General features: G+C 43.1%; 1 protein-coding gene across 2 annotated transcripts in view; it reads right to left on the bottom strand.

Annotated features, from left to right (window-relative positions):
* Window positions 1–11,436, bottom strand: part of CDS1 (CDP-diacylglycerol synthase 1) — a 62,698-nt gene extending 51,262 nt beyond the window's left edge. For both annotated transcript variants that reach the window (XM_075284741.1, XM_075284749.1), the window contains exon 1: window positions 10,984–11,436. In XM_075284741.1, coding sequence (XP_075140842.1) covers window positions 10,984–11,043 — 60 coding nt within the window. In that variant the 5' untranslated portion in view covers window positions 11,044–11,436. The remainder of the gene's footprint in view (window positions 1–10,983) is intronic.
* Between the last annotated feature and the right edge of the window lie 1,518 nt (window positions 11,437–12,954).

Raw genomic sequence — 12,954 nt, 5'->3', positions numbered from 1 at the left:
AGTACTCAAGCCTAAAGAAACAAGGGAGTTATGTACAAGACACGTTCCTGGCGTATTAATGCAAAGCCACCAACTAAGTCTGCAAAGCGAACTGTTGCAAGGAAACTGGTGAATATGGAAAGTCAAGGTGTCAGACAGAGAGCACTGCTAGAGGAGGATGCAGAAGGGCAAGGAGCCACAGCTGCTCCATTAACTCCAAGTGTTGCTGAGCCTTCTGAAAAGACTTTACCAGAGAGCATTGCTGACCTTATGAAATGGTTAACTGTGCAGCAGATCAATGCAGAAAAAAGGCAAATGGAGGAAGCCAGGAGAAATTGCGAGGAATTGCGACGTCAGGATGAACGCTGGAGGGAGCTGTTTCAAACTCTGAGACCGCCTGTTGCTTGGAAAGACCCTCGCATGACAAAACTTTCTCCAGAAGATGATATTGAAGCCTATTTATCCACATTTGAAAGAATTGCACATACCTGTCAGTGGCCTAAGGAACAGTGGGTTGTAAGACTGGTGCCATATCTTACTGGACAAGCCCAACTGGCATATAGCCACATGAACATGAATGATGCAAATAACTATGACTTGGTTAAAGAGACTATTCTAAGGCGATATGACATCAGTGAGGAAACCTATAGACAGAGGTTCAGAGAACTCAAGTACAGCTACACTGATGGTCCAAGGGAAGTCTTTACTCGCCTGCAAGACTTATACATGAAATGGATGAAACCAGACAACAAGACGACTGAGCAGATCAGTGAAGTGATCATACTTGAACAATTTCTACAAATTCTTCCAGCTGATGTTCTTGCTTGGGTTAAAAAACATTGGCCCAAAAATGCTGACAAAGTTATTTCTTTGGCAGAGGACTTTATCCTAGCAAAGAGAGACTTAAGCAGGTCTGCAACTGGCCCAGCCAAACCATTCAGAACTTTCTCTGGAGGGAGAAGTCAAGAAGCTAGAAGTCCATTAAAAACTGTCACCAGTGAAAAAAATGTGCTATATTTGCCAAGAAAAGGGACACATAGCTAAATTTTGCCCCAGGAAAAGCTCTAAAGGCACAAAGTCTGGATTGTTTTTTGCTAGCAGTGACTTCATGCTGCCAATCCAAGTTAATGGACAGAACGTGGATGCTTTGCTTGATTCTGGCAGTAAACTAAGCTTGGTAAAGGAGAACCTAATAACTCAGAAGATGGACTCTCCCAAAGTGCCAATTACTTGTGTTCATGGAGATACAAAAAAATACTCCACATCAAATATTGACCTGCAGTTGGCTGAGAAATGTTTTACCATGCCAGTAGTTGTTGTTCCAGAACTACAAGTACCAGTGATCCTTGGAAGAACCACACCCGGATTCAAAGATTTGCTAGTGGGGAAAAGCCAGCTGTCTGCTGTGACTACCAGAGCTAAAGCAAAGGCACACAAGAGAGGTGAGACTTTGGAGGACATTTTCCCATTCCATGAGGACATCATGGAGCCGCCATCATCAAAGCCTCTGAGAGTTCCAGGACAGCAGGATGTCTCTAGGAGAAGAGTTTCCCTGGATGGCAAGTATAAAAATGCTGACTTGTGGGACACTGATATTGCATTTGAACAAAAACAGGACATTGACTTGTATGCATTGTATGAACAAGGTTTAACTAACAGTAAAGTGGTTGCAGAAAGTGGTAAGCAGCTTGTTACACCCTATTATCTGGTGGAAAACAATATTTTATATAGAGTGTGTAGTCACCCAAAAACAGGAGAGCAAGTGCAACAGTTAGTTGTGCCAAAAAAGTTTAGACCAGAAATTTTGAAATTAGCGCATGATGTTCCTGTTGCTGGACATTTGGGTTATAAAAGAACTTTGGCCAGAGTACTCTATCGGTTCTATTGGCCTGGAGTTTATGATGAGATCACTACTTACTGTCGTAGTTGCCCAATATGTCAGTACACTGCTTCAGCTCCTCCCAAAGCAGAGCTTATACCCTTACCAATAATTGATGAACCATTTAATACTGTGGGTATGGATATTATCGGTCCACTAGAAAGAAGTTCCAAAGGTAACAGTTTTATTCTTACAATTGTTGATTACTGTACCAAGTATCCTGAAGCCATACCTATGCGCACAGTTACTGCTAAAAGAGTTGCAGAGGAAATTTTGAAGGTGTTTAGCAGGGTTGGATTACCTAAGCAAATCCTTACTGATCAGGGGAGTAACTTTACATCTTCCTTTCTGTTAGAAGTTTATAAGCTTCTTGGTATACAGCCTCTCAGGACTACCCCTTATCATCCACAAACTGATGGGTTGACTGAACGGTATAACCAAACCTTGAAAAACATGCTTAGGAAATTTGCACATAACGATCCAAAACTGTGGGACAAATGGTTGCCCTTTCTGTTATTTGCCTATCGTGAGGTTCCACAAAAGTCTACAGGGTTTAGCCCTTTTGAATTGTTATATGGGAGACGACCCAGGGGACTCTTGGATGTTATTAAAGAGGTATGGGAAGGTAAAGATGGTCATCAGAAGAATGTGGTGGAACATGTATTGGAAATGAGAGAAAGATTAATGAAATTGATTAAGGTAGCTCATGATAATGTCCACAAGGCAAAAGTTTACCAAAAGAAATGGTATGATCAACATGCCAAAAATAAATCGATTAAAGTTGGGGATAAGGTTCTTCTCTTACTTCCCAGCAGTGAGAATAAGTTGTTGGCCAGATGGCAAGGGCCATATAAAGTGGTTAGACAAACAGGTCCTGTTGACTTTGAAATTGAAACCCCAGATAAAAGACAAAAAAATAAGGTTTACCATGTAAATTTATTAAAACGTTGGATTGAACCAGAGGTTAGTCCTAAAGATAACACTACGTGTACTATTGTAGCAGAGTCTTCACAAGATATGTCTGAAGAAATGTATGATTTGTTGAAAAATTGTGCTCACTGGTCAGAGGTAACATTGAATCCAAAGTTATCTAAAACGCAACATTGTGACCTGAGGAAGATTATTGGGTCTAGTTCACATATTTTTGGAAGTAAGCCTGGCCGTGTGTCTTTAGTTTCTCATACAATAAATACTGGAGATCATCCACCTATCAGACAGAGACCTTATCGAATACCTGAAAAATTAAAGGGTAAGGCTGAAAATGAGGTTCAAGAAATGCTTAAATTGGGAGTTATTGAACCCTCTAAAAGTCCTTGGTCATCACCTGTAGTGATGGTTGGGAAAAAAGATGGGACAATAAGATTTTGCATAGATTTTCGTAAAATTAATGCTATATCTAGTTTTGACAATTACCCAATGCCGCGTATTGATGAGCTCATAGATAGATTGGGGTGTGCAGAATATATTTCTACCCTAGATTTAAGTAAGGGGTACTGGCAAATTCCACTTGATGAGAAATCAAAAGAAAAAACTGCCTTTGTGATGCCTAATGGTTTGTATCAGTTCAGAAACATGCCATTTGGTCTTCATGGTGCTCCAGCCACGTTTCAAAGAGCCATGGACTTACTCTTGAAGGATCATACGGAGTACAGTGCTGCTTATTTAGATGATGTGGTAATCTTTAGCAAATCATGGGAAGAGCACTTGTATCACTTGGAAAAGGTGATAACTGAAATTGGGAAAGCAGGATTCACAATTAATCCACGTAAATGTGCTTTGGGATTCCAAGAAACAAAGTACCTTGGGTTTATTGTGGGTAGTGGTAAAGTAAGGCCAGAGATATCCAAAGTACAAGCCATTCAATCTGCGACTATTCCAGCCACAAAGAAAGAGGTCAGATCCTTTTTAGGTCTTGTTGGCTATTATAGACGTTTTATTCCAAACTTTGCTACTATCGTTGCTCCCTTATCCGACCTAACTAAAAAGAACAGTAGAGAGGACGTGATATGGACAACAGAATGTGATTTAGCTTTTGAACAAATAAAAGAAATTTTGTGTAAAGAACCAGTCTTACAAAGTCCAAACTTTGACAAACCATTTATTGTACAGACGGATGCATCTGAGGTGGGACTTGGGGCAGTCCTGAGTCAAGAGATTAATGGTGAGGAACACCCTATTCTTTATTTAAGTAGGAAACTTTTTCCCCGTGAACAAAAGTATTCTACAATCGAGAAGGAAGGGCTGGCGATAAAGTGGGCATTGGAGGCATTACGCTATTATTTATTAGGAAGAGAGTTTACTTTAGTGACGGATCATCATCCCCTCACTTGGATTCATACCATGAAGGACAAAAATGCCAGAATAACTAGATGGTATTTAGCATTACAGCCATTTAAATTTGAGATACAACATCGGTCAGGGTCCAAGCACCAAAATGCCGATCATTTGTCCAGGTATGGTGCTGAAGTGAAAGCTGTCTGAAGAAGGACAAGCTTCTTCTTAAGGGGGGAGGAATGTGAAGAGGTAAACTATTTTGTGTTATGTTTCCATGTGATTTCTTCTTTGTAACCTTAGTGGTGGTACATAAGACCCCAGATCTGGTAATATCTCTGTGTGAATGTTCTATTACTCCTTCTTATTTCTTTCTTTCCTCATTAGGCTGGCCACCTAATGCTCTATTTTCCTACTATTTCTTGTCTTACCATCTCGGAACCATATACTAACACTAAGGAACTGTTCACATTAACATGGATTTATAAAGTGTTTTTTGTATATTTACCTGCAGTAGTGGAGTTGCACTGGGTGTGTCCGCCCTGATCTTATAAGAGGCAAGTCTGCAGCAACTCCAGGGTTTTATAGGGAAAACTGCAGAGTATTATGGGAAATGTCTAAGGTATAAAATGATTCCAATTCCCAGAAAGCTGGGTGTGTTGGTGAAGTTCACATGATGAATTGTTTGTGAGACTACAGCAGCCTGAGGTACAAGGTGTTTGTTGTATGCATTATGGAAATTTTCTTAAGAATTATTTTTTTTGTTAAAACTGGACTTCCTGAAATAAACTCCTTGGATTCTTTTCATCAATCAAGGTCCGATTGTTTTTTTGAAAAAATCCCATGCTTCACAGGATCCTATCTTTTAAAACACAATTTTTTCTCCCTAACATGTTGGAATAGCCTTAAGAAAGGCTAGTCATCTCCTACCTTTCCTTTTCTTCTTTGCGCTGCCGTTCACCTGCAATCCTGGTTTTTCTCGGTATGCAGATGAGCTCTCTCGCAGCACTGGGGACGGGCCCCAGCGTTCAAACAGCACTGGGGGTGTCCCCAATGCTGCCAGAGAGCTCTCCAGCGCCGCCACCATCTTCTTCTGTGACGAGGTCTTCAGTACGTCTTCTTCCGGCGGCGTCTTCTTACTTCTAGGCCTTGGGCCTAGGGCAAGCCAACTGTGCATGCAAAACTGTGGAAACGGCCATTTTTCTTGTGGCCGTGGGTATGTGCAGTCGGCTTGCCCGAGGTCTAGAAGTAAGAAGAAGCCGCCGGAAGAAGACCTCGTCGCAGAAGAAGATGGACAGCATCCAGTGCTGTTTGAGCGCTGGGGCCCGCCCCCAGTGCTACAAGAGAGCTAATTTACATACCGAGAAAAAGCAGGATTTCAGGCGAATGGCGGTGTGGAGAACAAAAGGAAAGGTAGGAGACGAATAGCCTTTCTTAAGGCTATTCCGACATGGTAGGGAGAAAAAATTGTGTTTAAAAGATAGGAAAGTGCAAACAAATAGCTGAGAAAAGCTCAAGTGACCATTACAAAGGAGATTCAGGAACACTGATCTGCAAATATAGGGCCGATATATGTTGGTACCCACTACACTCTTGCATCTACTATGCAAGCATGACACAGAAAAAGAGCAATCTATGAGCACAGTCATTTAGGTCTGTGATAAGAACAGGGCCCTCCCATCAGTGTTCACTGGGTGAAGCGAGGTGGGAGATGTTGTTTATAGGACCCCGTATAGATTAGATGGTCGGCCAGTCCTGAAATCATTGAGTATGGTCAAAAGTTATCTAAGGTGTATGGACAGCTTAAGGGCCCCTTCACACGGAGTTTACGCTCCGCTCATTCAGACACGTATACACGAGCGCTTCAAAACACATTCCATTCACTTCAATGGGAGCGCGTGCTCACATTGAAGTGAATGGGATGTGCTTTGAAGCGCTCGTGTATACGTGTCTGAATGAGCGGAGCGTAAACTCCGTGTGAAGGGGCCCTAAATGTGTCTTAAAGACAATCAAAATATACTGCAAAGAAACATTAAAAGGAGCAATACATTTGTTGTAAACCTAATCCCAGTACTTTATAGAGGGAATTCTACAGTTTCCAAATATGCCTCTGTTATTTGGCTTTGAAATACAATATTCATGTAATTCACATTTTTAATTCATATGCAAAGGAGACAAACTTACTTTGGTGGTGTGTCTACATTCCTAGGTAAGGCACTTTTCCCTCATCTGCATAACATGAAATAAAAATGGGGCTCCAAAGCTGTATAACAGGAGCATATTTGGAAACTGTAGAGTCACCTCTGCAAGACACTTGGATTAAGTTGATAAAAAATTGACTGCTGACAGAATATTTTTAATCAAGCATAACACATTTTACAAGGTTCGTCTATCAAGATGGGCACAAAGCCCTCAGGAAATGAACAAAGTACTCATCTCCCTTATTACTAAACAATGTAACATGTTTTCTAATATTTCGTTTGCATTTAGCCATTTTTATATTTGATACAATTACAAAAAAGAAATCTAGTAACTTGATAGCTATTTTTAAATATCACCTTTAGGCTAAGGCCCTACGTAGCAAGAAAAATGCGGTGGAAAACACTGCGAAGGAAACGCATCACATTTTATTTCCACAGCGTTTTTCCAGAGAAAGTCCAGAGGTTCCCCCTTCGGACTTTCTGTCTCTATTGTACTTACACCAGAATTTCTGTAGATATAATTGACATGTTTGCGTTTTTGAAATCGCAGTATTTCCGCTCCAGATTTTTTTCTGCATTGTGTGGATGGGATTAGCCAAAATCCCATCAACTTTATAGGTAATGTACAAAGCAACATTTTTTTGCTGCAGTGTTTTTGCAATGTGGTGTCCCTACCTAAAGTGGTGTTGAATTAGACAAAGTAAAAAAATAAATACTCACTGGAAGCCCTGTGCCACATAAAACCAACCAGTGCCCCTTCAAGATCGTTGGAGAGGGATCAGTAACTTCACTCACATACATCCCATATTCCTTTCCTGTGACTGCTGAGGCCACTGACAGGTGTCGGGCTCCAAGAAACTTGGAGGCACAGGGAGTGACTGAATGGACTGCATGGTTTTGGTTTTTTTTGTACACCTGCCCGGGCATCTCCGGAGTGCGTCCAATTCCTGAACATCCCGCTTATTGGAACATTACATTCACATTTTTTTTTTTTTTTAATGTAGATTGTGAGCCCCACATAGAGCTCACAATGTACATTTTTTCCCCTATCAGTATGTCTTTGGAATATGGGATGGAAATCCATGCAAACGCGGGGAGAACATACAAACTCCTTGCAGATGGTTTTTTGCTCTTGGTGGGATTTGAACACCAGGACCCAGGGCTGGAGGGCTGCAGTGCTAACCACTGAGCCAGAGTGTGGCCCAACATTCCATTCACATTTGAACAGGAATGGTAATATTGTGTTGCGCTGGTTTAATGAAAAATTGGAGCATTTAACCAAATTCTCACTAAGGTAAGTTTGGGCACATCTAAATGGGGAACACAAAACATTAAAAGTAATGCTCAGGCCCTGGATGGAGTAAGGGCTCGTTCACACGGGCACAGAGGGGGCGGATTATGGCGTGGAATCCACATCCCCTCACAATGGTGGTCTATGGAGACCGCTAGCGTTCGTTTTTCCGCTAGCGTTTTTTTTTGCCACTAGCGGAAAAAATAAGTGACATGACCTTTCTTGAGGCGGATTCCGCCTCAGGAAGCCAATACAAGTGAATGCGAGGCGGAAACCATGTCGTGGTTTTTGGCACGTTTTTTTTGTCAAAAACCGCAACACGGTTTTTTAAGGTCCATTCACTGTATGGGAGTGGCGTTTTTTGAGGCGGTTTTTACCAAAAACCGCCTCAGTGTCCAAAAACCGCTTCCTAATTCCTGAAACGGAAACCTGCATAACGGACACCCCGGGCGCAGATATGAATGAGTCCTTATTCAGGATTACTACTCCATTCTTGTGAAAATCGTCATGTTTTTGACTATGTAAAGCAGAAAAGGGCTTTACACGCGTAGCTTTCCATCTATAGGCTTCACAATCTGATGCTGTTAACTGCTGCTCAGCTCTGTCCTGAGAATATCTGATGATGATACACTGGCCTCTGGCTTCATTCACTTCTGGGCACAGTGTATAATCATCAGACATGCACAGTGCAGTTAGTACTGTGTGCTGAGGCCGAGGAAAGATATGTCAGTCAACTAGCAGGGGCAGAGCTGATCAGCTGTTAGCAGCAGCAAATAGTGAAGCCTGCTGATGGAAATCAGTAATCCTAAAGCCCTTTTCTGCTCATTTGAATAGAGGTAAAAGGATGATTTTGCAGGAACTGAGCAAGGGTCTCCTTTTTCCAGGTAGTAGCAGCAGCAAACTCCCTCTTCTTCCCCAGTTGGAGGATAAGCAGTATAAGGGTCCACCTAGTTGCAAGGTCACCCTGCGGTACAAATTGCAGCCCTGGTGATCACGTTCAGTTCGCAAGCTTTTACCATTGGTCCCTACAATATAACTCATTGATGTGAGTGACCTATGAATGGATAAATCACATAAACACCTTCTGTAGCCAGAGCTGTGGAGCTGGTAGGCCAAAACAAGATTCCAACCCGACTTCTGCTCCAATTCCTTCATAAATGGCTGACAGACATTGTCACACAGGCACCATGATGTTCCTCTAATTCAAGTACAAGCTAATGATTTCATACAAAAGTAAGCAACAAACTATGCACTAAATAAAATACACAGTATCCATATATGTAATATCATTTAAAATAATTCAGCAATTTATTTTAAAATTGGTAATTTTTCCCAACTCCACAGCCCTGTCTGTAGCTGCCATTTAGAGATTGCGCTGATTTTGATAGTTGCAATAAGGGATCTGACAAATACTTAAAGCACTGAACTAGGCTGTGCAATGTGATGTACTCCATCAACATTTCCTTTCTGTGAAAACAGAACTGAATGAGGTCAAGAAAGGTAAACTGCCCCCTTTGCGGACTAGCTGTGCAGAGTTGCACCTCTATGGGCCCGTTCCCACGGAGGAATCTGCCTTTTATTGTTTCCAACAAGCTGAAAAAAGAAGCGTCCTGCTTGATCTTGCCATGGCCCCCATTGTATCTAAGGCTAATCTGTGTGCAAACCTGCGGCTTTGGATTTCACAGGGCTGGTATTCCTCTGTGTGAGCCTAGCCTAAAGGTAAGTTTACACGGGTTGGAAATGCTATTAATATTTTGTGCAAATTTGCAGTTCAATTTGTTGTGCATTTTTGTTGGGTTGTGCATTTTTAAATCCACAGCATGAAAATCTTTTCTGGCCATATTCCTTTATGACTTAATTATAAAGTCATAAAGTACATTTGCTGCAGATTTCAGTAGATTTGCTGCACAAAATTTCAAACAAAGAAAATTTGCTGAAGAAATTCTGCAACTGTCTTCTAAATAGGATCTGCAGAAATGTACGTGCTTGCTGACAACCCCATTCATTTCTGCTGTAAATCTATGTGTGAATGTACCCTAAAGATAAGTCTTTCCATTTTTTAAAGTGTCTAATTTTACTACAAATTGTTACTGTAGCTGTGGGTCTCATGCTTAGGCAAGGGTCACACCTGTGCTCGGGTTTCCATACTTCGGGTCCACTTAAATAGCGGACCAAAGGAAACCCAATTCTCTTAAATAGCAGTTACCTGCAGACTGTAATGGGGTCCACCAGGTTTCCACCCACAAAATGCTTGAAAAACTTTTCTCTCAACATTTTTCAAGTGGAATGGGGTACAGAATCCCTAAATGGTCATTAAGAGCACCCAGGTCACACAGACAACTCAGACTTAGAAGGTTGTAGCTGTTTTTCAAAGAAAATCTGTAAGTCTCTCTTCACATATGCCTTCAAAGCCTCTATGATAAATTTTGTGAGCTATGTCAGGAGAAATAGGAGCACTATTCTATTTATGACACCATGATATCACCTGAAGGCTACATTGTAAGTCACTGCGGTCCTTCAGGCCCTATTCACATCTGTGTTCAAATTTCCGTTTGGGGAGTCTGCTTGGGGACCCCCTGAACAGAAACCTATGTGCATAAAAAAGCAGTTACCTAAGGAAACCCGCGGACCCCATAGACTATAATGGGGTCCGTGTGGTTTCCACACAAAACACGTGTAGAGAAATGTCTTGCAAGCAGCACTTTTCGCTCCGCATGTTTTGTGCGGAAACTAAACAGAAACCACACGGACCTCATTATAGTCTATGGGGTCCGCAGGTTTCCTTAGGTAACTCCTTTTTTTATGCACATAGGTTTCCGTTCGAGGGGACTCCAAGTGGACTCAGTGAATGGAAACCGGAACGCAGGTGTGAATACGGCCTTAGGTGTTGTTGGCACCATACAAATACTAAGAGCAGTGTAGCTTCTGTTATAAATGGACACAAAGGTGGCTAGAGCATAAGCAGTGTGTACAGGGCTCTATAAAGCCCTCCCTCTCCTTCTGGAAATTGCCTTTGTGACGCTCCTACAATAAGGCCATGTTGCTGTAATATGTCTGCACTCATTTCCTGTAAGAAAACATTGGGGAGACTTGTGAGAAGTGGTGGAAAGGTAAAATGGAGCATTTCCTTGCAGCAGCCAATCACAACGCTTCCCAAAATGATAGAAATAATCTGATTGGTTGCTAGGGGCAACAGCAGTGTTTTTCTTATTTGCCCTAGTTTTTCTGAATAAACTTTATGTGTCAAGCCGGTGCACAGTGACGGAATAAGGCCAAGGCCACTGTGCCATCATAGAGACGGGCACACACAGGTGACACAATGACAGGCAGTGCCGGGAGGGCAGAAAGCAGTGCTCACTTACTCGGTCGCTGTGGTCGCGCTCGGCCTCTGCCGTGGCCCCTCTCTTCCTGAGCTCGGACATGTCACACAAGGTATTAGGATGAAGTGCAGGTAAGTGGATAGAAGAGATCAGTGGGATCTGCAGGCAGGAGGCGGGTCACGCTGCACCCGGAAGCATGGCACAGGAGACTCTCAGGGGTTGTTGCCCCGCTCCCTCCACTGTGTTTGGGACAGTCTTCGGTGAAGAGGTGAGGAGTAAGCAGTGTCGTTGTCACTTGTTACCAGGGGACGTGAAGGCAGGAGATGTCCTGGAGGTGACTGTGAGGTGCCGCTGTCCATGCACTTCACCCCTCCTCCCGCCTACACTCCTGACAGCAGGGCGGGGACATGGAGGGGAATACACCAAGCACAATTCAAGTTGTAAGGAAACAAAACAAATACTGGGAGCAGTACAGGCATAGGAGGGAGTGTACCAAACAGCCCGGGAGGGAGGGGGGATCAACTTACTACAAGGGCCCAAGCTCAGAGCCGCAGAAACAATTACCAATGTATTACGCTGGTGGCAGTACTGGAGCAGCCCGTAGCCACAAGCCTATAATAACAAGCCACAAGGACGTAATCACAAGCCCATAGTAACAAGCCACAAGGACAAGCAGCTCATAGCCACAAGGAGATAGTCACAAGCCCATAGTAACAAGCCACAAGGACTTAGTCACAGGCCCATAGTAACAAGTCTCAAGGACGTAGCCACAAGCCCATTGTAACAAGCCACAAGGACAAGTAGCAGACAACCACAGGGAGATAGTCACAAGCCCATAGTAACAAGCCACAAGGACTTAGTCACAAGCCCATAGTAACAAGTCTCAAGGACGTAGCCACAAGCCCATTGTAACAAGCCACAAGGACAAGTAGCAGACAACCACAGGGAGATAGTCACAAGCCTCAAGGACTAGCAGCCCATAGCAACAAGGAGATAGTCACAAGCCGATAGTAACAAGCCACAAGGACGTAGCCACAAGCCCATTGTAACAAGCCACAAGGACAAGTAGAAGACAACCACAGGGAGATAGTCACAAGCCCATAGTAACAAGCCTCAAGGACTAGCAGCCCATAGCCACAAGGACATAGTCACAAGCCCATAGTAACAAACCACAAGGACTAGCTGCCCATAGCCACAAGGACATAGTCACAAGCCCATAGTAAAAAGCCACAAGGACACACAGCCCATAGTAAAGCACTTACATACTTCACATGGCAGCAAAAATTGAAATGGCTGAGGCCAGGGCTCTGCACTGACTTTTACATCTGTAGCACTCATTCCATTTCCTATTCCGTTGCAGGAACAGTAAAAGATGGATCTGTCCAATAACAGACACCAACAAAGCCTGTCAGATCCCATCGATAGAGATGAGCGAGTACTGTTGGGATCAGCCGATCCGAACAGCACGCTCCATAGAAATGAATGGATGCACCTGGTACTTCCGCTTTGACGGCGGACGGCCGCTTAACCCCCTGCGTGCCGGCTACGTCCATTCATTTCTATGCGAGCGTGCTGTTTGGATCGGCTGATCCGAACAGTACTCGCTCATCTCTACCCATCGAGTATAATGGGGTCCTCCGGGTATCCTTTATGGTGCCATTGCTTTTCCAAATTGAAAAAAAAAAGGCCAACTTGCAGAACTTTTTCATCTGGGAATTTTCGAGGGAATCTGCCCCAAAAACTCAGATGCAGATCTCAGCCTAGCCTTTGAGTACATAAGATCACAATTTCATGCCTCGACAGCACATCTAATGATGGTAAAAGTGGTTGTGTTGCAATATACAAAGCACTGTGACCGGAACTTAACAGTCAACTGAAACCAAACCTACTTAATTTCTGAATTACTACACTGACTACCATTACGTATCCCTGACGGCAAGGTATTTGGAGACTTGAAGAAAGCCTTTCAACCTCTCCATTAACCCCCACTCTGTACCCTTGAATAGGCCCTGC

Source organism: Leptodactylus fuscus, chromosome 1, assembly GCF_031893055.1.
Source record: "Leptodactylus fuscus isolate aLepFus1 chromosome 1, aLepFus1.hap2, whole genome shotgun sequence".
NCBI lineage: Eukaryota > Metazoa > Chordata > Amphibia > Anura > Leptodactylidae > Leptodactylus > Leptodactylus fuscus.
The sequence above is the reverse complement of the archived record's forward strand: the minus strand, read 5'-3'. Positions and strand labels throughout refer to the sequence as shown.